Source organism: Taudactylus pleione, unplaced genomic scaffold, assembly GCF_031769625.1.
Source record: "Taudactylus pleione unplaced genomic scaffold, aTauple2 ptg000130l, whole genome shotgun sequence".
NCBI lineage: Eukaryota > Metazoa > Chordata > Amphibia > Anura > Myobatrachidae > Taudactylus > Taudactylus pleione.
The window spans coordinates 1,198,324-1,220,777 of NW_028284532.1; the positions used below are offsets into that span (position 1 = coordinate 1,198,324).

Genomic DNA, 22,454 nt, shown 5'->3' on the forward strand with positions numbered 1-22,454 from the left:
TTATTAAGTGCTGTGATATCCTACATGCTGCGATTACAAAAAAAAAGAAAAAAAAGTTGATGCAGAATGTCGGTCTTTCCAAGAACATTGGACAAATGAGTATTTTTTTTATTGAAGTCAAAAGCAAACCTGTGTGCCTAGTTTGTGGCGATGCGTTAGCAGTAAGGAAAAAAAGTAAATCTGGAGCGTCATTACAGCTCAAAACATGCTAAACTCAATGATTTGAGAGGCCAAATGCGTTTGGATAAAATCAAAGCACTTCAGGGGAGTTTGGAATCACAACAAGCCACTTTCACTAGGCCTCATTGTGACAGAGACAACGTTATTCAGGCGAGTTTTGTAGTGAGCGAGCTCATCGCAAAAAAGCTGCGGCCTCATATAGAGGGAGAGTTTGTGAAGGAGTGCATGGTGGCTGCTGCGGAGTTATTAGCACCAAAGTAAAATGGTTTCAGACTGTTAGTTTGTCTTGGAGAACAGTCTCAGATCGGATTTCTGACTTAGCACAAGATATTGAAAAAACACAGGTTTCTGCAGGAGATTTCCAATTTTTCTTTCTGGCTTGTGACGAGACAACAGACATAATAAATACTGCCCAACTGGCTGTTTTTGTTCGTGGGATAACTGAAGAGTTTGACACGAGAGAGGAACTGCTGTCACTAGCAGCCATGCATGGCACTACAAGAGGTGAGGACTTGTTTGAGAGACTTGTTTTGGCAATGAAAAAGCTTGAGCTAACATTTGAAAAGTTAAAGTGGCCTTACTACAGATGGAGCTCCAGCCATGGTTGGCTCACAAAAAGGGCCAATTGCATTTGTCAAGAAAGAACTGAATCGTCTCAGTCTTGATCCAAGTGATATAAATATATGCCACTGCATCATACACCAAGAAAGTCTCTGTGCACAGTCATTGAAGCTCAACAATGTGATGTCAACAGTAGTGTCATGTATACATTTTGTCAAAAGCCGAGGGCTTAACAGCGGCCAATTTAAGGAGTTACTGAATGTTCTTGACTAGAGTACGGTGAGCTTGTTTATCACTGAAGTCTGGTGGCTGAGTCACGGGAACATGCTCATGAGGTTTTACCAACTGCGGGATGAAGTCAAGCAGTTCATGGATATGAAAGGAAAACCTGTCAGGGAACTCAGTGATAGCAAGTGGCTGTGTGATCTAGCATTCATGGTGGACATTACCAAGTACCTCTCGGAGCTGAACATCAAGCTGCAGGGACCCAGCCAGCTTCCTAGCTCCCTGCTTTCAAACGTGGAATCATTTGAAGCTAAATTAAGGCTGTGGAAAGTGCAACTAGAAAGGAATAACACGGTGCATTTCCCCACTCTGGAAGGACAAAAGCCTTCTACGACACTCGAATATTCTGGTGAATGTGAAAAACTAATTGAGGCATTTGAATTAAAGATTTAAAGACGTGAAAAGTAAACAAATACGATTGAACATCTTTGCTACACCTTTCAATGTGGAACCGGCTGATGTGCCTGATAACCTCCAACACGAAATCATTCAGCTGTAAAGTGATGAGGAGCTGAAAGCTAGATACCACAACCTCCCACTGCTTGAGTTCTATAAACGTTACATAAGCAATGCTGAATTTCCCACTTTGAGGAGACATGCATTGAAATATGCATCTCTGTTTGGAACAACTTACTGCTGCGAGCAGTTCTTTTCAAAACTGACCATCGCAAAGAGTCGACTGCGCTCCAGACTGACAGACGCAAACCTGGAAAATCAGTTGCGAGTAGCAACATCAGCAATACCAGCTAACATCACACGCCTCACCAAGGATAAGCAGTTCCAGCCATCGCATTAAGAGTGAGTTAATACAGTTTTTAACCAAATATAGGAGGCTAATTTTTAAGTTAATTTTGTATGGCCCCCGAATGATTATCTAAAAATCTAAATGGCCCTTGGCAGAAAAAAGGTTCCCCACCCCTGAACTAAACCAAAACAATAAAAAGTTCTTTCTACACTAGCTGAAGATGCTTGAGCAGTCAGAAGTTGTAAACCCCAATGTATTTCCCATTAACTTTTTTCAATTGCGCTTTTTTTTTTGCTCATCCACCATTCATAAGATAATATTGTGACACCACAGAGACTTAAGGCCCCCACACATCAGAACGATATCATTCCAACCAGCCAACTAGTAGGCTGGTTGGAATGCTAATCGTCTAGTGTGTGGGAGCAAACGATTAGTCAGCCGTTTGCCCCCACACGCTGAAAAACGGCCAAAAACAGTCACTAAAGCCTGGGGATGGTTGCTCTTTTGGGAGAGGGGTCATGCAGTTTTTTTTTTTTTTTTAAACAGCAGCACAGACGGGTCTCACTGTTCCTGTCCGTGCATCTGTGTTTTATTTATTTTTTTACAGACAGATACATGCATCACGGATATCCCTGATATGTGCAAGCATCTGTTTGCTATCCTGCACGATCTAAAGATGGACAAATCTTTAGATCGTGCACGATAGATCGTGCAGCTTTCGCTGCACATAGTGTCCTGGAGTGCCGGGGGAAAGTTCAAGGGAAATTGGGTACGATATCGGATCGTTACCACATCGCCTAGTGTGTAGGCACCTTAAGTTCCCCCGGTGGTTCCTAAACCTAACCCCCCATCCCCGGGCTAAGTGTTGTACTTAACCGGCAGGAGGGAGATTGGTCCGGCATCAGGATTAACATAGGCGTCCGAATTTCGACGCCTATGTTAAATCTCTTGCCGGGATTCTGCAGTTGGAATTGAGACCGCTGGTCTCATAATTACATCCCTATGGATCGTATGTATGTATGTATGCATGCATGTACGTACCACACACATAGTAATGATTGCATTTGCAATGCGGTCTGGGCACCATATTAGCGCCCATGATCACATTGCAGGATGCGATCATACTGCCTGGATGTATGAAGTTCCACCTGCAGAGACAGCGGTCACTTCACTCCTGTGCTTGGATCCTGCGCATGTGCGGTCTGCAGACCACACATGCGCTGCGGCCATTGTAAAGGGATGTTTCCTTTGGAAATTTCTTCCAGACAGATTTGTGATGTGTAGCCCATAGGCTACAGTGGCTTACGCCATCTTCAGAAGGCTCATGCTGCGCGCATCAAGGTTTCGGAATGTTTCACATTCCGGAACTTAATAAATCTGTCAGCATTGCATCGCCTACAGAAACTAATGGGGGTTGTGTTGCCGACGGAAATGGAGGGACAGCAACAGATATCGGAGAATACTTAATATTTGCGGCTATCCCCGAAAACGCAAATTTTGAATGATAAATGGGCCTCTATATATTTTATGACCATCTGACTTCTACCGCATCCGGCCACCATGGCTCCGTACCTGCCGATCCATCCCAACTCTCCTCCCCTCATTCGGCACTGTCCAGTATCACACACTATATCTATATATATTTATTTATTTTTATTTTTTCTCAATATATTTATTCAAACCATGCAGAAGTAGGCAGGCAGTCTCCGCCTACTTCTGTGACATCATAAGTTGGACAGAAGTTGGCTGGTCTGTTGAAAGAGTTGGCAGGTTGCCTGAAAAGTTGGTTAGATGTGTGGGGAAGAGTTTTAGTTGGACAGACAAGTTGGACGGTTGGTTGGAGGAAAGTTGGTCTGATGTGTGGCCAGCTTAAGGGCCATATTCAATTTGAAGCGAAAAGGTAGTTATCGCCGATGACGTCATTTTCACCTATTTTCATTATCCCGTATTCAATTTCAAAGATTTTTTCACCGGAGCGAAAAGTCTTTGAAAAAACACGGGGATAACTTTTCATCACTGAATAGGTGGCAAAAAAAAGTGCAGAATTAGGGTTTAGGGGTGCAGGCTTAAAAAAAAAACCCTGCACCCCTGGGGGAGTCCCCTAAAAAAGCTGTGTGTCAAAAAAAAGTTTAAAAAAAAAAAAAGTTTCAATTTGGGGTGAAAGTAAATAAATATGAGGAACAAGTTTGAAACTAACAAAATTAATTCGGGACATCATTAGGGGGGTCCCTGGATGCTTTCCATAATTTTTTCCGATACTTACCTTTCCGCCGGGTCCCGTTTTCGCAGCTTTCAAATTGAATACGGGAAAAAAGCGGTCGCGCGCCCGATACTTTATCCCCGTAAACCTTCAATGTGGAGCGAAAATGCCAGCACTGACTTTTCGCTCCAATATTGAATACCCCCCTAAGGCTGGGTACACACCTAAACGACCGGCAATCGTGCCGATGTTCAGGGCGATTTGCCTTCACCCTGGACATCGCATGATTGCAGGTACACACTGCACAATTTAATGGACAGAAAGATTACTTGTTCCATCCTTCATTAATATATATTGCGCCGCACGCAATCGTGTAATTGGCTGCAGCACAGCCAATCACACGATAACGTATGCGACCAGCGGGAGCACGCAATTGTGCATACACACTAGGTGATATACATGATTTGTCATGCCGATATGCCAAATCGTGCAGATCACTCATCTCAATTAGGACTGAAGGTCTTGAATTGAAACACAAAGGAAAAAAACATGGCGATTAAACCATACGGTGTTTCTCAGTATATTGCCTGTTTTATATGTTGGTGTTTACTCTTACTAAGATTGAGAATGTTAGCTGTGGTTTTTTCCTGCCCTATCAAATTGATGGGGGAGAAGTCTTAGCTTGATGCAAGTCAGATTTAGCACCTCTCTTATCTGGTTCATCCTCCCTATATCTTTGAAGTGTGTGCGATTTACTGAATTGGTTCAGCTTACTCAGATAAAAGACCACAAGTAACAAGTATGTGGAATACTACCAGTCACGGCGTTGTGCCTGTAGTCACACCATAATAGAAAAACCAGAGCGTTTAACACCCCCCCCCCCTTACAAAAAAAACCAAACACCCACCACATTTGGTTTAAATAGAGTTGGTTTAAACCAGCCAACCCTGACGTGCGGGCATAGTTATTTGAGTATCTATATAGGTTATACATTATATTTAACCCATCTATAATCTAGACTTTTTAATTTCCAACGATAAACCTGTGATTTAACCTATCCCTACATTTAATGAGTACTTGCCTTCAATGGGTACACAGTTAAAAGACGGAGAAATCTTGTTCCAAGCTTCAGTCACCTGGGTGTTCTGAAAGTGAAAAAACACATCAAGTCGACATTGAGACAATTTCAGCCACTAACCAGTCCTTTATTGTAATCATGTTTCCCAATGTAATCACACATTAAAGCCTAGAAAAGACCATTTTATAGATATCATAGAGAACAAAAAGAATCAACGTCCCTGAAAAAGGAAGAAATACAGAGCAGACAAGGTTAAAAAGGTGCAATACCACAGAGCATTTGTTTGTGTTAAACATTTAATATACTTGTTCTAGAAGAAGTACTTAAACATTTCAATACAACTCAGTTCCCATTGCAAAACTGCTTTGTGTGGGGAGATTTACATGGCTACCACTACAAGATAAATACCCTCTCCCCATGGGAACAAATATCAACTAAATGTTTCAAGAGGTCTATTTCGTAAACAAACACCCCCCCCCCCCCACCCAGCCACCATTTACTTACCGGCGGGGCTGGTTCAGCCAGCATCAGGTTGTGCATGACCTCGCGTCACGCTGTGCGCAGTGCCAGGCTTTCAATCGCAGCCATTTTTTAGCCCCAAATCCTGGGATCCCGATCCCAGGATTGGCCTCCCTAATTAGAGCTTCAAGAGTCAGGTCACTGTGGTTCTCATGGAAAATTTGGCCCCTATCACAATGGTTACGGACAATTTGACATTGAGTTCTCAGCCTGACTTATTGACCATGGAAAAGTGAATGCTACAACCATCGATTGTTCGATGTTGATAGTTCTCCACCATCAATGGATTTGCGGCAATGTTTTGATGACAAGCTTGTGGATGCCAAAGTGCTACACCTCTGTATGGAGATGCCAGGGAGCAGATGTAGTGGACACTGGAAAGTAACGCAAGGGGCCATGATCGGGACATAAAGGATGGTGGAAGATTTAGGCCCTCATTCAGAGCCACTCGCTAGCGGCAGTACGCTCGTTCCGAGCGATATTCGCACATCTGCGCATGCGTACGGTTTTTAGTACGCATGCGCGAACCAGTCAGTGCGGCCGAAAATCGTTGGTACGCAATATAGCGAGGGCCTGCTATTTTGAGTGACAGAATGAGGCGTATGTGGGTGGTAACAGGGGAAGGTGCTTGAAAACGGGGAGTGGAGATCCGAACGCAGGCGTGCTTAAAGGTCAAAACGGGCGTTTTAAGGGAGTGCATAATTAATCCAGCAGCGTCATTGACCACGTCACTTGGTTTTTTTTAACTCAGAACTGCTCGCAAAATAGCGGTTGAAAACACCAACCACAAGAATAGCGAGCAGTTCATACGCTGTACGATGTACTCGATTAATCTAATAAATAGCGGACATGACGTATGGTGCGTGCGGCCAGGGGGCGTTTTTATCAAAAAAACGAGCGTATGTTTTGCTCGCTCGTTCAGACTTAGAGGTGGGAACAGACTGCAATTTGCGAACGGATCATTTGAATAGCCACCCCTTGTTTTTGAACGAACGACCACAAATGGCGAACGGCTCTGAATCAGGCCCTTAGTTCAGAAGATAATGTACCACACAGGATCAGAGACACGGGGCTATGGAAAGCTAATGGTAGAACTAAGGCCCTCATTCAGAGCCGTACGCTCTGCATGAGGGCCGGGCTCCTTTTTCATGGAGCGTCCTCCTGGACGCTCGTATAGCTGTGGGTCACCACCCACAGGCTATACGAGCGTGCATTTTGATGGCCGCGATGGTCGTGACCATCGCGACCATCGAAATTGCGAGCCGGAGCCTGCGGTTGAGGTTTTCAACCGCAATCCGGAGTGATTTTGGCTCTATCAGAGCCAAAATCACTCCCACTGACATCACTAGTGATGTCAGTGGGCCGGCTTCTGACGGGAGGCGTTCCCGTGGGAACGCCCCCGTCAGGGAGGCACGCCCCCGGCACGCCCACCAAAGGGGGCGTGCTGTCAATCAACATTGACAGCACGCCCCCTTTGATCGGACACAACGAGCGAAGGAAAGTCCTTCGCTCGTCGTGTCTGGCGCATGCGCACGACGGAGCTCCCTCCGTCGTGCGCATGCTCAGTGCAGACCATCGACCCACTTGCGAGCGTACAGCCGCTCGCGAGTGGGTCTGAATCAGGCCCTAAGTTCTCCTGCAGTTGGGGGAAGCTCAGCTGCATACTCTGACAGTGTTCACACTTGTAACTACATGACATCGGGGGCGATACAATTATTTTCTCATGCCCGCCACTAGATGGTGCCCATCGGCAGCAATTCTTGTTTTGCCGTTTGGGCTCCCACAGATGCGGCTGCTCACATTTCTCCATGCAGCCTCCTGAGGTGGTGAGGCGAAATTTGCGATAAGTCCAGGGTTTGGGTGCCCTAACACAGACTTTAGGCGGGTTACCCAGTGCTTTTGGGTACGACAAAAGTAAATGACACCCGATTAGAGCAACAACTGAATTGCTCTGCCGGGTGACCAGTACTTTGGGTGCCCCAAAAAAATAGACAATGGAATTCCCCACACAATGTAATAGCCACCACTTGCCATGTACAAGTAACCGCTGTGTCCAGAATACACATCCTAGCAACTCTGACATCCAAGTGTTGATTATAGCGCTGTCTACAATCCTTCCACCGATATAATCAGGACAGGCAGTGTACACAGAGGACAGGTGTAAAATACTCTTAAAAGCTGTAGGGCAGGACATGTTATCCTGACAGTAGTGGGATTTGGGGATTGTGTTGCCTCCTATAGTGCACTATCACAACATGTTGCCATTCAACATAAAACTACTAAAATGTTATCACACTCTTTGGCCACATTCGTTTTGGCACTTGGCAGAAACTGTGAATGATCACATTGACTGTAGTTCGGCCATTTTTGGAAAAGTAAAAACTTTAAATAAATTGCACAAAGACATGAAACAAAGTACAACCCATTTGGTATAGAATGGTAGTTGTAGTGCTAAACCTGGACAGAAGGCTGAGCCATAGTCAAATGTTTCAGACTATTTAGACTGCTCCAGTCAAACTAGTTCAGTAATGGGTGCACTCATATTTCTGAAGGTTATTCTTGGATATTGAAAACACAACTGCATTTGCCATAAACTGTTTAATGTGCAGATCTAGTATGTTGCATCTCAGGGAAGGCTTGCTGTGTGCACAGGGCACTTCATCCCTTCCCTGCTAACAAGCACAAGGTGTTCCTCCTCTGAAACCTTCCAAACCTGTCCACCCGTCACACTTGGCAAGTACTGGGGCATTCAGGGACACTGATCTGGACACTAAGCTTATACAGCAAATTACACACCACCCCGCCAAGCAGTAAGGAGCCTTTATGTTTAGAATATAGCACTTGGGTGTCATGACCTGAATCATATTTAGAGAATTCAGGCATCAAAAAAGGCGTTCAAGGGCTTGCAATAGAGACCCTTCCTGAACTATCAGGGACAAGAAAAACAAGAGATATGGTAAGAACTTACCTTTGTTATCTCTGTTTCTACGAAGTCCATAGGGTCCACAGGGTTGACCTTGGGGTATAGCTGGATCTGGATCCACGGGCACCACGCAGTTAAAGCTTTGCTGCTCCCAGGATGCACTTGGGTCCGTCCTCCTCTATACCCCGCCCCGGCCACAGGCACCTCAGTTGGTAAGCAGCTAAGGCCGGAGGAGGAGACTAAACAGAGAGAAGGAAGACTGGAACACACAAGAAACCATACTCACAGAAATGGGAGACGGAAAACCGGTGACCAGCCACACAGCCCATTTGAAGCCAGGTGCGTCAGGGCGGGCGCCCTGTGGACCCTATGGACTTCGTAGAAACAGAGATAACAAAGGTAAGTTCTTACCATATCTCGTTTTCTACTTCAGGGTCCATAGGGGGTCCACAGGGTTGACCTTGGGGATGTCCCAAAGCAGTTCAACTAAGGGCGGGGACGCTCCTGTGCTGAAAGGAGTACCCGGCGCCCAAAGGATGCATCCTGAGAGGCGAAGGTGTCAAACGCATAAAACCTCAAAAACGTCTGAATTGAAGACCAAGTAGCCGCCTTACACAGCTGAACAGCGGAGGCGCCCCAAGAGGGACCCACAGAACGAGTGGAATGAGCCTTAACAGAGGCTGGCACAGGTAAACCCTCCTGCGCATAAGCCTCACAAATAACTGAACGAAGCCAACGGGCTAACGTTTGCTTGTTGGCAGGCCAACCCCTCTTGTGAAAACCGAAGAGGACAAACAAAGAATCCGACTTCCTAACCGAAGCAGTCCGGTCCACATAGATTCTAAGTGCCCGGACCACATCCAAGGAAGCCTCACCAGCAGAAAGATCAGGTGACTGAAAAGCTGGCACAACAAGTTCCTGATTAATGTGGAACTTTGAAACCACTTTGGGCAAAAACTCAGGACGCGTGCGGAGCACTGCCCTGTCCTGGTGAAAAATCAGAAAAGGAGGGCGACAGGAAAGCGCCCCCAATTCTGAAACCCTCCTGGCCGAAGCAATTGCCAGGAGAAAAATGGTCTTAAACGTCAGCCACTTGAGCTCCACCGACTCAAGCGGCTCAAAAGGAGGACCCTGCAAGACCCTCAGTACCACCGTCAAGTCCCACGGAGCCACCGGAGGCACGAAGGGAGGCTGGATCCTGAGAACACCTTGGAAAAAGGTGTAAACATCTGGCAGTGTAGCAATCCGTCGCTGAAACCACACGGACAAAGCAGACACATGAACCTTCAGAGAGGCCAGGCGTAAGCCGAGGTCCAAACCCGATTGAAGAAATTCCAAGATTCTGGAAACCCGGAACACCTGCGGATCATAGTTTCTGGATTCACACCACTGAAAATAAGTGCGCCACACCCTGTGGTAAATCCGCGCGGAGGCAGGCTTGCGTGCCCTAAGCATGGTACCAATCACTGAACTGGAGAAACCCCTAGACCTCAAGACGGCTGTCTCAAGAGCCACGCCGTCAAAGACAGCCGACCCAGATCCGGGTAAAGGCAGGGCCCCTGAGACAACAGGTCCCGACGCTGAGGAAGAAGGTACGGAGCGTCGATGGAGAGGCACCTCAGATCGGAGTACCAAGGACGTCTGGGCCACGCCGGAGCCACCAGCACGAGCGTGCCGCCGTCCTGCTTGAATTTCCGCAGAACCCGAGGAAGTAAGGATATCGGAGGAAACAGATACGCCAGGTGAAACGTCCATTTCACCGACAGAGCGTCTACCAGACAGGCGCCTGCGTCTCTTGTCCTTGACCCGTAAACGGGCAACTTGTGATTGTGACGGGAGGCCATCAAGTCCAGCTCCGGCAGCCCCCACCTGTCCACGAGTAGCTGAAACACCTCTGGGTGAAGCGACCATTCCCCGGGATGCACATCGTGACGGCTGAGGAAGTCCGCCTCCCAATTGAGGACTCCGGGAATGAAGACTGCCGAGATCGCTGGAACGTGACACTCCGCCCAAGCAAGAATGCGAGACACCTCCGACATTGCTGCCCGACTGCGAGTTCCCCCTTGGTGGTTGATGTACGCCACCGTGGTGGCGTTGTCGGACTGCACCTGAACCGCCCTTCCGTGAAGAGCGGGGCCGGACGACTGCAGGGCCCTGTACACAGCCCGCAGTTCCAGGATGTTGATGGGGAGAAGTGCTTCTTCCGCGGACCAACGACCCTGAAGCGATAATGAGCCGGTCACTGCCCCCCAACCCCGAAGACTGGCATCCGTCGTGAGCAGGACCCAGTCCGGGATCCAAAAGGGGCGCCCCTCGACCAGATGCACCGTCTGAAGCCACCAAGCCAAAGACTGCCGAACCTCCGCGGACAACACCAGCATCTGAGAGCGGATCCGGTGAGGTAACCCGTTCCATTCCGATAGAATCAGCCCCTGCAGGGGCCGGGAATGGAACTGGGCAAATTCCACCATGTCGAATGTCGACACCATGGACCCCAGAACTCTCATAGCTGAATGGACCGACAGGCGGCAACTGCTCAGGCAACTGTGTATCCGCAGCTGCAGGGAGGAGACCTTCTCTGGAGTCAGGAAAATCCGCTGCTGACGAGAATCCAGCAGGGCTCCCAAATGAACCATCCGCTGTGATGGAATCAGGGAGGACTTCTTCCAGTTTATCAACCACCCGTGTGCTTGAAGACAAGCAATGGTCAGGTGGAGATGTCGAAGAAGCACCTCCGGGGAGCTCGCCAGCAGCAGAAGATCGTCCAGGTACGGCAACAGACGTAGACCCTGACCCCGAAGGTGGGCAGCCATAACCGCCATCACCTTGGTGAACACCCTCGGAGCCGTGGAAAGGCCAAAAGGCAACGCCCGAAATTGGTAGTGATGGTTCAGGATAGCAAACCTCAGATACCGCTGATGTGCCGGTGCTATGGGCACATGGAGATAGGCGTCCTGGATATCGAGGGAGACCATATAATCCCCGGGTTCCATCGCCAGAATGATGGAACGTAACGTTTCCATCCTGAACCTGGGAACTCTGAGGTATCTGTTCAGAGACTTCAAATTCAGGATAGGGCGATGAGAACCATTGGGTTTCTGTACCAGAAACAGAGTAGAATAGTACCCCGTCCCGCGCTGAGATTGCGGAACGGGAACAATGACCCCTGCTTGTAGCAAGGATTCTATAGCTACCTGAATCTGACCAGCTTTGGTCTTGTCCAGAGAAGGACTCGTACAGAAAAACTGGTGGGGCGGCCTGAACCGAAAAGACAGGGCGTACCCCTGAGAGACTACTTCTCGAACCCAGGCATCCGTGGTGGTATTGTGCCAACACTGGGCGAATTGGAGAAGTCGGCCTCCCACTCTGGGGTCCCCCAGAGAGAGGCCTGTCCCATCAGGCAGCAGGCTTATCCTCCTGCTTGGAAGAAGGGCGCCGAGCACTCCATGCCTGCTTCTTGGGCTTGGGTGCGGCCTTGGTAGCCGAATGTCTCGGGAAGGACTGGCCCTTGGCCTTACCCTGAACCCGAAAGGACCGAAAGGCAGAGCTCCTCACTTTAGCCGGCGCAGAGGCCGAAGGGAGAAAAGCCGACTTGGACTTAGCCAAAGTATCCACTATTCTGTCCAAATCTGGACCAAATAGTAAATCACCATTAAAAGGCAAGGCCTCCAGACCCTTTTTTGAATCTGCATCAGCCCTCCAGGACCTCAGCCACAGGGAGCGCCGAGCAGATACCTCTGCAGCCGACACCCGAGAAGTGAGCAGGCTGGCATCCAAAGACGCTTCCCCAATATAGGAAGCTGCATCCCGCATCTGTCCCACTAACGCTCTCTGGATATCCGGAGCCTCATCAGGAAAGGTATCCTCCAAGGCATTGGCCCATGCCTCAATGGCTTTAGCCACCCAGGAGATAGCCATGGACGGGCGAGCCACCGCCCCGGAAAGAGAATAAATGGACTTTAAACAAGTCTCCACCTTCCTGTCCGTGGGATCCTTCAAAGAGGAGATAGACGGCAATGGCAACGTCGCGCTTTTGATCAAGCGGGTAACGTGGGAATCCACCGCCGGCGGAGTTTCCCATTTCCTGCAATGAGCTTCAGGAAAAGGATAGTTCGCCGCCAACCTCTTCTGTGGATGGAACCTCTTACTAGGTAATTGCCAGGCCGCCATATGATCCGATAATTGATCAGACAGGGGGAACACAGTTGAGGTCACCTTGGCCTTTTTAAAGGTAGGAAATTTCGACCTAGGAGCCGGCGCATCATCCTCAACATGTAGGATAGCCCGCACCGCCCTAACTAAGGCTGGAACATTAATGGAGGACTTAGCTTCCACCTCCTGCCCCATGACATCAGAGTCAGGGATCCTCATGGATTTCTCCATCATCTGAGGACACTTCCGAGTCCGACAACTGCGCAGCTAGTGAACTCACAACCGGACGTTTAGACACCCTTGGTGGCACATCACCTTGCAACATGGACTGAAACGCCGAGGATGAAGCCGCCAGACTCTGTACGGAGCTGGATAGAACATCCACCCAAGGCGGAGGAGCCGTCGGAGCAAAACTCTGCAAAGGCACTACAGACTGACACGTCCCTGGGGAAGACTGCACATACACAGGCAGTCCCGAGTAAGGACCCACAGTCTGGGCCCCGGGGGAAGACCGCAACATTTGTGGAACCCTCGGGGAATGGGGGATGGTGGGCTGCGGTAACGCCCTAGAAGGGACCGCTGATGGGACCGATAACCGGTCCGCAATAGACGCCAGCACCTGTGAAAACATCGCCCAAGGAGGGTCCTGTGATACAGGGGGGTTGGAGGGGCCCGGTACCAGCTGGCACCGCCCGCACAGACCATCCTGAGATAAGTCCTCCCCATCAACTCCAGCAGCACAGCGTCTGCAGGAAAATAGCACAGGAGCCACAGAGCGCTCAGTCTCCTCATCAGACATGATACCGTAAATCACAAGAAACAGGTATCACCAGAGGAATTACGGTTTTAACACCCGCGCACTCACCAGTATGCGACACAACAGCCCAGATATGGTACTGTGTAGCACACAACAGTATGTGACTGACCCCACAAATACGTGTTTTATATAAGTGAGGGTCTCAGAAAAACGCCCTTCCCCCACACACCTGCCGGGCCGTAGGAGAAGGAAAAGGATAGGTATAAGCTGACAGTAAAGGAGAATAAGTCACAGACAGGCAGCACTAGCAATAGTCACATACAATGCAGAAAAGTTATACTCACTGCACCTTCCGCTACAATCAACCGCCCAGATTCAGTGTCTGGGAGGGCTATAGCGCTGTGTACACTGTCCTTTAGCAGGGGAGAGGTACACAGGGGGACCGGTCCACTTGATACCGCCTGGGAGTCTGCGATGTGCCAGTAAAGATGGCCGCCGGAGACCTCAGAGGAGGAGTGGCCGAGAGATAAGAGCAGCTCAGCGACGCCAGACTCCTAGTTGAAAGGCGCGCTGAGCTGAGGGGAGGAGCCGCTAGACAGGGAAGGCTGCCTCCCCTGGCTAGCAATTAACCCCCGGGTTGCCGGTCCCGCTACCAGCCTGATACCCTGGTGGTCTAGCGGACACGCGGGGTATTCCTCAATTGAGGGGGAGCCCGCCGCCGCTAGCGCCTCCGGTCTGTCCCCAGAGACCGGAGGCTCCTGACTGCATTGAAGTATCCGCGGGCCGCCGCACGCGGCGACCCGCGGCTTACCTGATCCCCGTCCGTCCGGCAGCAGTCAAGGGAGTCCCCAGGCCCGGCTAGTACAGGCTCTGGGGTCCCGCCGCGATCCCCAGAACTGTACTGGCGTCGCGGCGCCAGCGGGGAGAAGGAGCGGCAGCGTGGACGTCCTAAAGGACAGTCTGATGCTGCCGCTCTAACAGTGTAAAAAAAGTAGAAAAAAATAAAAAATTTCTCTTTTAAAATAAAGCTTAGGGGCTGCTCCTGCAGCCCCACTGCGACAGGGTGACCCGACTCCGGCCGGGCACCAACTAAAACTGAGGTGCCTGTGGCCGGGGCGGGGTATAGAGGAGGACGGACCCAAGTGCATCCTGGGAGCAGCAAAGCTTTAACTGCGTGGTGCCCGTGGATCCAGATCCAGCTATACCCCAAGGTCAACCCTGTGGACCCCCTATGGACCCTGAAGTAGAAATGAGTGTGTTATGGTAATAACTTACCTGGGTTAACTCTTTCTTTGAAGTCCATAGGGTTCACAGGGAGACCTTGGGGTATAGCTGGATCTGGATCCCGGGCACCATGCAGTTAGTTAAAAGAGAAGGAAGACTGGAACACTCGAGAATCACACTCAGAAGGAGACTGAAAACCGGTGACCAGCCACATAGCCCATATGAAGCCAGGTGCGTCAGGGCGGGTGCCCTGTGGACTTCGAAGAAAGTTAACCAAGGCAAGTTCTTACCATAATATTTTCTTCAGGGTCCATAGGTTCCACAGGGAGACATTGGGTATATCCCAAAGCAGTCCTTTTAAGGGTGGGGACGCTCCTGCGCTGAGAGGAGAATCCGGCGCCCAAAGGAAGCATCCTGAGAGGCGAAGGTATCAAATGCATAGAACCTTAGAAATGTCTGAATGGAAGACCAGGTGGCCGCCTTACAAAGCTGAACAGCCGAGGCGTTACGGCGAGCTGCCCACTAGAGGCCCACAGACCGAGTAGAATGAGCAGTAACAGAAGCCGGAACAAGCAAGCCTCTGCCTGTGTGTAAGCCTCGGAGCTAGTCATACAAAGCCATCTGGCCAATGTTTGAGATCTATGGATTTCACAAGAAAGGATGGCCATCCAATAAACAATGAGTCTGATTTCCGAAGGGAACTGGTCCGGTCCACATAAATCTGGAGAGCATGGACCACATCCAGAGAGGCCTAGAGGCAAAGAGGTGCATAATTGTTCCCACTAAGGGTATCTTGTGTTTCATGGCCATAGAAAACGTAAGAAACACGTGGAAATATAGAGACCTAGAAACTAGTCTAGCTAAAAAAGAAATTAATTGGATTTATAAGTTAAAAACGCAAGCTCCTAGAGGCCTAAATCTAGACTTTGAATTGAAATGGTTTTTATAGATTTGGATTAATTTGCATAAAGTTTTAACACAGTTTTAATGTATCTATGAATTATATATCATTTTCTTTGTTTTAGGTGCATTATTTATTATACATTTGATTGCTTTTCCCTTAAGTGTTATAATAATCTAATAGTAAAACTACAAGTTAATATCTGGCTTTTTTATCAAAACATATAATGTATACTTTTTTAGAAGTGGTATTTATAATATGTTGACCTTTAGAATGGAGGCTATACATTCCAGTTACGATAGCTGTGTTAAAAATATTAGTGTAAAGTGCCTATTTCATTCCCTTTTTCTCGAATCATAGAGTAAGGGACTAAGAAAGAGCGATGACTGGCAGACTACAGTGGATAATATGACCGGAAGGAGTGATGACGCACTTCCGGGAATCACTGAAGTCGGAAGTGACTGCGTTCCAGGAGGCGCGCCAATAACAGGAAGGAGCAGCCTATTTAGAAGCCATACCAGGAACAAAGATCATGGTGGGACCTAATAGTGAATGATCCCATGTGCCCGGGGAAGCTGTGAGGATGAACACCAACCGGAAGTAGCCGGAAGGGCACTTCTGGTGCGGCGAAAATGTTCAAAGGTCTTCTTTTTAAGTGGTGCTTTATATAGATTAAATGAAATGTAGAAGTATTTATAGAAATATAGAGAAGATGCTTCATGATGTAGAAAAAGTGTTTTTACAAATGATTGTGTTGGACCCTGTGACCCAGAAATAGTTCCCAGTCAGGGTATAAGAATCAACACTTAGCAAAACAGTCACATTACCTTGAGGAAGAGAGGCATAACTCCCGAAACGCGTTGGTGACAGTGACTGGTTGTAGACCTGGGTGAAGGATCCAAGAATTCCTCGGCTAAGGTGTGTCCTCTAAGGTTTCCGGACACCTGCAACCGTTTTACCAACTACAGGCCCTTTTGGAGGAGGAATATCTGGTAATTCCCCACCATATCGGAATATCTGGTAATTCCCCACCATATCATCTGATCCTTTTTTGGATTTTTTATGTATTGTAGCATCGTTGTGTGGATGCAGTTACCCTAAATTTTAATATTTGAGAATCAATAAATGTGTTAATGATATTACACTATGGTTCTTTCTTATGCTTTATGTTTTATATGGAATACACATCTGGAGTGAATATGGAAGACCTATGATAGGAAAACAGATTATGAAGGGAAGTACCTTTTGTGTGAATATTCATTACACTAGCGCAAGTCAATGATTACTTAAATGTTTATATCGTTCTTGCTAGGTTATTAATGGATATAACCATATCATTGATTTGCTGCTGATTGGTGTTTTTTTGGCGCCCAAGGTTGCACCACATTCAATTTATCTACTTGAATCGGAGAATGCCCTGTAGAAAGGTGTGGATATCTGGGAGCGGAGCTATCCTTCGTTGGAACCACACTGACAGTTCAGAGACAGACATACTTTCAATGAAGACAAGCGAAGGCAGAGGTCCAATCCTGCTTGAAGGAATGCCAGAATCCTGGAAACACGAAACACCTCAGGGTCGTAATCCCGAGAACGACATCACTGGAAATATGCATGCCACACCCTGTGGTATATTCTGGCCGAAGCAGCCTTACGTGCTCGGTGCATCGTGCCGATGACTGAGCTAGAGAATCTGTTGGACCTTAGGATGGATGTCTTAAGAGCCACGCCATCAAAGACAGACGATCCAGGTCCGGGTAAACGCAAGGACCCTGAGACAATAGGTCCAGATGTTAAGGTAGCAGGAACGGAGTTTCGGTGGATAGACTCTGGAGCTCAGAGTACCAATTGCGTCTGGGCCAAGCCGGAGCCACCAGCAGAACTGTGCCTCTGTCCTGACTGAACTTCCGAAGAACCAGGGATATTGGAGGAGAGAGGTATGCAAACTGGAAGACCCACTTTACTGACAGAGCGTCCACCAAGCTTGCTTCGGCATCCCTTGTTCTGTACACGTACACTGGTAACTTATGATTGTGTCGGGAGGCCATGAGGTCCACCTTTGGGAGGACCCATTTGTCCACTAGGAGTTGAAACACCTCTTGGTGAAGAGACCATTCCCCGGGATGCACGTCGTAATGGCGGAGGAAGTCCGCTCCCCAATTGAGAACTCTTGGAATGAACACTGCCGAAAATGCCGGGAGGTGGCACTCCTCTCACATCAGAATGCTTGACACTTCTGTCATTGCTGCCAGACTTCGAGTGCCTCCTTGATGGTTGATGTAAGCCACTGTAGTGGCGTTGTCTGAATCTGCACAGATTTTCCGTGAAGAATGTGATTTGCCATCTTGAGGACCCTGTACACGGCCCGAAGCTCCAATATGTTGATGGGTAGAGCTGCTTCGACTGCTGTCCAACAGCCCTGAAATGAGTGCGGACCGGTCACTGCGACCCAGCCCCGGAGACTGCCATCCGTCGTGAGAACCCAGTCCGGGACCTATAAGGGGGCGACCGTTTGTGACATGAGATGTCAGGAGACACCGAGACAGACAGGCGCACATCCAGAGAGCACCATCGTCTGAGCCTTGATCCGGTGGGCTAATCCGTTCCATTTGGAGAGGATCAGCCCCTGCAGAGGCCTTGAATGAAACGGAGCATATTCCACCATGTCGAATGTGGACACCATGGACCCTAGAACCTGCATCACCGAGTGTACTGACACTCGACTGCGGAGGAAACTGCGCACTTGAAGTTGCAGCGAGGAGATCTTTTCTGGATTTAGGAAGATTCTCTAATGCTGAGAATCCGGAAAAGCTTCCCAATGAACCATCTTTTGAGGTAATTAGGGAGGATTTTTTCCAATTGATAAGCCACCCGTGCGCTTGTAGACAAGCGATTGTCAGGTGTAGGTGGTGTTGCAAGCACCTCATGAGAACCCGCCAGCAAGAGGTGGTCATTCAGGTATGGCAGGAGTCGTATACCCCGACTCCACAGATGGACTGCCATAACTTTCGTAAAAACCTGTGGATTGGCCAAAGGGTAGTGCTCGAAACTGGAAGTGTTGGTGCAGAATTGCAAACCGTAGATAACGCTTGTGAGGACATTTTGGGGATATGCAGGCAAGCATCACGATTATATCCCCAGGTTCCATAGCCATTATGATAGAACGTAAAGTTTCCATCCTGAACTTGGGCACTCTGAGGAACTTGTTCAGAAATTTGAGGATAGGCCAATGAGACCCATTTGGCATCTGAACCAGAAACAGAGTAGAACAACCAGTCCCACGTTGAGATATTGGAACTGGCACAATTACCCCCCTGCTTTCACCAAGGACTCTATGGCTTCCTGGATCTGCAAGGCCTTGTTCTTGTTGGAAGGAGGGCTTGTGCAGAAAAATTAGTGGGGAGGTCTTTGCCGAAATGAGAGTGTACCCCTGAGACCACTTTTTACCCATCCAGAGTAGGAGGCCGAACTCATCAGGCTGAGGGTTTATCCTCAGACTTGGAAGCAGGGCGTTTTGCGTTCCAAGCATGTTTCTTAGGCTTGGTGGTAGATTTGGTCGCTGTCCTTTGGGTTTTTCCTGCGGATGAAAAGGAAGAGGTTCTAGCCTAGGCAGGTGCAGATGCTGATGGCAGAAATGCAGATTTAGATTTTGTCCAAGTCCGGGCCAAATAATATCTCCCCATTGTAGGACAAGGCCTCCAGGCCCTTTTTAGAATCAGCATCCGCCCCCCCCAGGAGCGTAACCACAGGGAGCGGCGAGCAGACAGCCGCGGCAGAGACTCTAGAGGTCAGCAGACTGGCATCCAAAGAAGCCTCACCAATATAAGCAGCTGCATCTCTAATGTGGCCCACCAAAGACCTCTGAGTTTCAGGAGCCTCCTCAGGTAAAGTGTCCTCCAGGACATTTGCCCAACCTTCTATTGCCTTAGAAACCCATGGACGGACGGGCAACTGCTCCTGAGATAGAGTAAATAAATTTCAGGCACGTTTCTACATTCCTATCCGTGGAATCCTTCAAGGAAGAAATGGCAGGCATGGGTAGTGTGGCACTTTTTATTAAGCGAGTAACATGAGAATCCACCGCAGGAGGCGATTCCCAATTCTAACAGTGCCTCTCATGGAATGGATAACATGAGGCCAAACGCTTTTGCGGCTGATACCTTTTACCAGGTGCTTGCCAAGCCTCCGCCATATGGTCTACCAGCTAGACAGAGAGGAAAAACTGCCAAAGACACCTTAACATGTTTAAACTGAGGGTATTTGGATTAAGGGGCAGGAACGTCATCCTCTATATCCAATATGGATCGAACCGCCCGCACCAAACCTGGAACATTAATATTTGATTTAGGCTCCACCTCCTGTGAAGGGGAATCAGAATCAGACGCATCATCCAATGACACGTCTGTGTCTGATAGTTGTGTAGACTGTACGACAATACGGTGCAATTAGATGCCTTCTTAGGTCTTTCAGTTCGCAACATTGTCTGAAAGGGCATAGATAAAGCTGCCGAACTCTGAATTGAACTAGAGAAACATCCACCCAGGGTGGTTGTACAGCTTGCGTTAAGTCCCTGGAAGGGAATGACAGACTGTTGTGGTACCGAAGGGGATTGCATATATTGAGGTAACCTCTGTTATGAAGAGACAGACTGTAGTACAGGAATAGACTGTACACAATGCGGGATACTTTGAGAAGGATGGTTTGTTGAGGTAACCCCATATGGAGGGCAAAACAGCCGAGGCCACCAGGCGACCCGCAATAGAGGCCAGGACCTGAGGAAAAAAATGCCCAAGGGGGATCCTGACTCGTTGTTGGGGGGGTTTGAGGTGCCAGGCAACTGATAGTGCCTCACACAATCCATCCTGAGTTAAATCCTCCTTACTCACCTCTGCAGTACAGAGCCTGCAGGAGAGCAGAGTGGGTGCAGCATTGTGCTCAACCTCCTTGTCAGACATGTCTGACTATATTTACGTATTGGAAAATCAGGAAGCGCTATACTGGGCAATCACATTGTATGCAGCACACAACCGTATGCGACAGACCTCACAAATACTTGAACCTATATATGAGGTCAAAGAACCACCCTAATTACACCTGTTAAGGCTGGTAGTAATGGAAAAGGATACATATAACTGACAGATCAGAAAAAAAAAAAAAAAAAAGACAGTCAGCGCTAGCATAAGTCACATACAATGCAGTGCTGATTCCATACAGTGCCTTGCAAAAGTATTCACCACCCCCCCTTTGCATTTTTCATGTTTTGTTGTCTCACAACCTGGAATTAAAATGGATTGTTTGAAGGTGTGCATCATTTCATGCACAGAACATGCCTACAGTTGTGAAGTTGTGTTTTTTTTATATTGTGAATCAAACATTCAGGACAACATAACAGAAAACTTCAGCGTCCATAACTAACTATTCACCCCCCTAAAGTCAGTACTTTGTCGAGCCACCTTTTGCGGCAATCACAACTGCAAGTCGCTTTGGACAAGTCTCTATGAGCTTGCCACATCTTGCCCCTGGGATTTTTGCCCATTCCTCAAGACAAAACTGCTCCAGCTCCTTCATGTTGGATGGTTTCCGCTTGTGAACAGAAATCTTCAAGTCTGACCACAGATTCTCAATTGGATTGAGATCTGGGCTAGGCCATTCCAACACATTTAAATGTTTCCCCTTAAACCACTCGAGTGTTGCTTTAGCAGTATGCTTTGGGTCATTGTCCTGCTGGAACGTGAACCTCTGTCCCAGTCTCAAATCACAGGCAGACTGAAACAGGTTTTGCTCAAGAATATCCCTGTATTTAGCACCATTCACCTTTCCCTCGACTCGAATCAGTTTCCCAGTCCCTGCTGATGAAAAACATCCCCACAGCATGATGCTGCCACCACCATGTTTCACTGTGGGGATGGTGTTCTTGGGGTGATGGGATGTGTTGGGTTTGCGCCAGACGTCGTTTTTCTTGGCGGCCGAAAAGTTCAATTTATTCTCAACTGACCAGAGAACCTTCCTCCATACATTTGGGGAGTAGCCCACATGCCTATTGGCAAACTCAAATCGCATCTTCTTATTTTTATCATTAAGTAATGGCTTTTTTCTGCCCACTATTCCATATAGTCCAGCTCTATGGAGTGTACGGCTTATTGTGGTCACATGCTGATACACCAGTCTCTGCTGTGGAACTCTGCGGCTCCTTCAGAGTTACCTCTCGTCTCTGTGCTGCCTCTCTGATTCATGCCCTCCTTGCCCAGTCTGAGTTTTGGTGGGCGTCCCTCTCTTGGCAGGTTTGTTGTGGTACCATGTTCTTTCTATTTGATGATGATGGATTTGATGGTGTTCCAGGGGATCATCAAAGATTTGGAGAATATTATATATATATTTTTTTATTTTATTTTTTTATAACCCAACCCAGAATTGTACTTCAACAACTTTGTCCCCGACTTGTTTGGAGAGCTCCTTGGTCTTCATGGTGTGATGCCTCTTGCTTAGTGGTGGTGCAGCCTCTGGGGCCTTTCAGAACAGGTGTGTTTATACTGACAGATCATGTGACACTTAGTAAGTTAAGTCCACCTGTGTGAAATCTAATTATGTGACTTCTGAAGGTAATTGGTTGCACCAGAACTTTTGAGGGGCTTCATAGCAAAGGGGGTGAATACATATGCACATGCCAATTTTCAGAATTTTATTTATAAAGATTATTTTTTATATATATTTCTCATTTCACTTCACCAAATTAGACTATTTTCAAATTGGCACTATAATCAACCGCCCAGATTCAGTGTCTGGGAAGCCTATAGCGCTGTATACACTAACCCAAGGCAGAAGTATACAGGGGGACTGGATCACGCGCTGTCCTCAGATCAGCAATCAACCAGAGAAAATGGCTGTCGGACACCTCAAAGGGGGCGTGGCAGCAGGCGGAAGCAGCTCAGCAA

General features: G+C 48.2%; 1 protein-coding gene across 1 annotated transcript in view; it reads right to left on the reverse strand.

The window, feature by feature from the left end:
• The window catches only part of PA2G4 (proliferation-associated 2G4), a 55,003-nt gene that overhangs the window by 10,813 nt on the left and 21,736 nt on the right, over window positions 1-22,454 (reverse strand). The window contains exon 6 of the mRNA XM_088473058.1: window positions 5,053-5,116. Coding sequence (XP_088329184.1) covers window positions 5,053-5,116 — 64 coding nt within the window. The remainder of the gene's footprint in view (window positions 1-5,052; window positions 5,117-22,454) is intronic.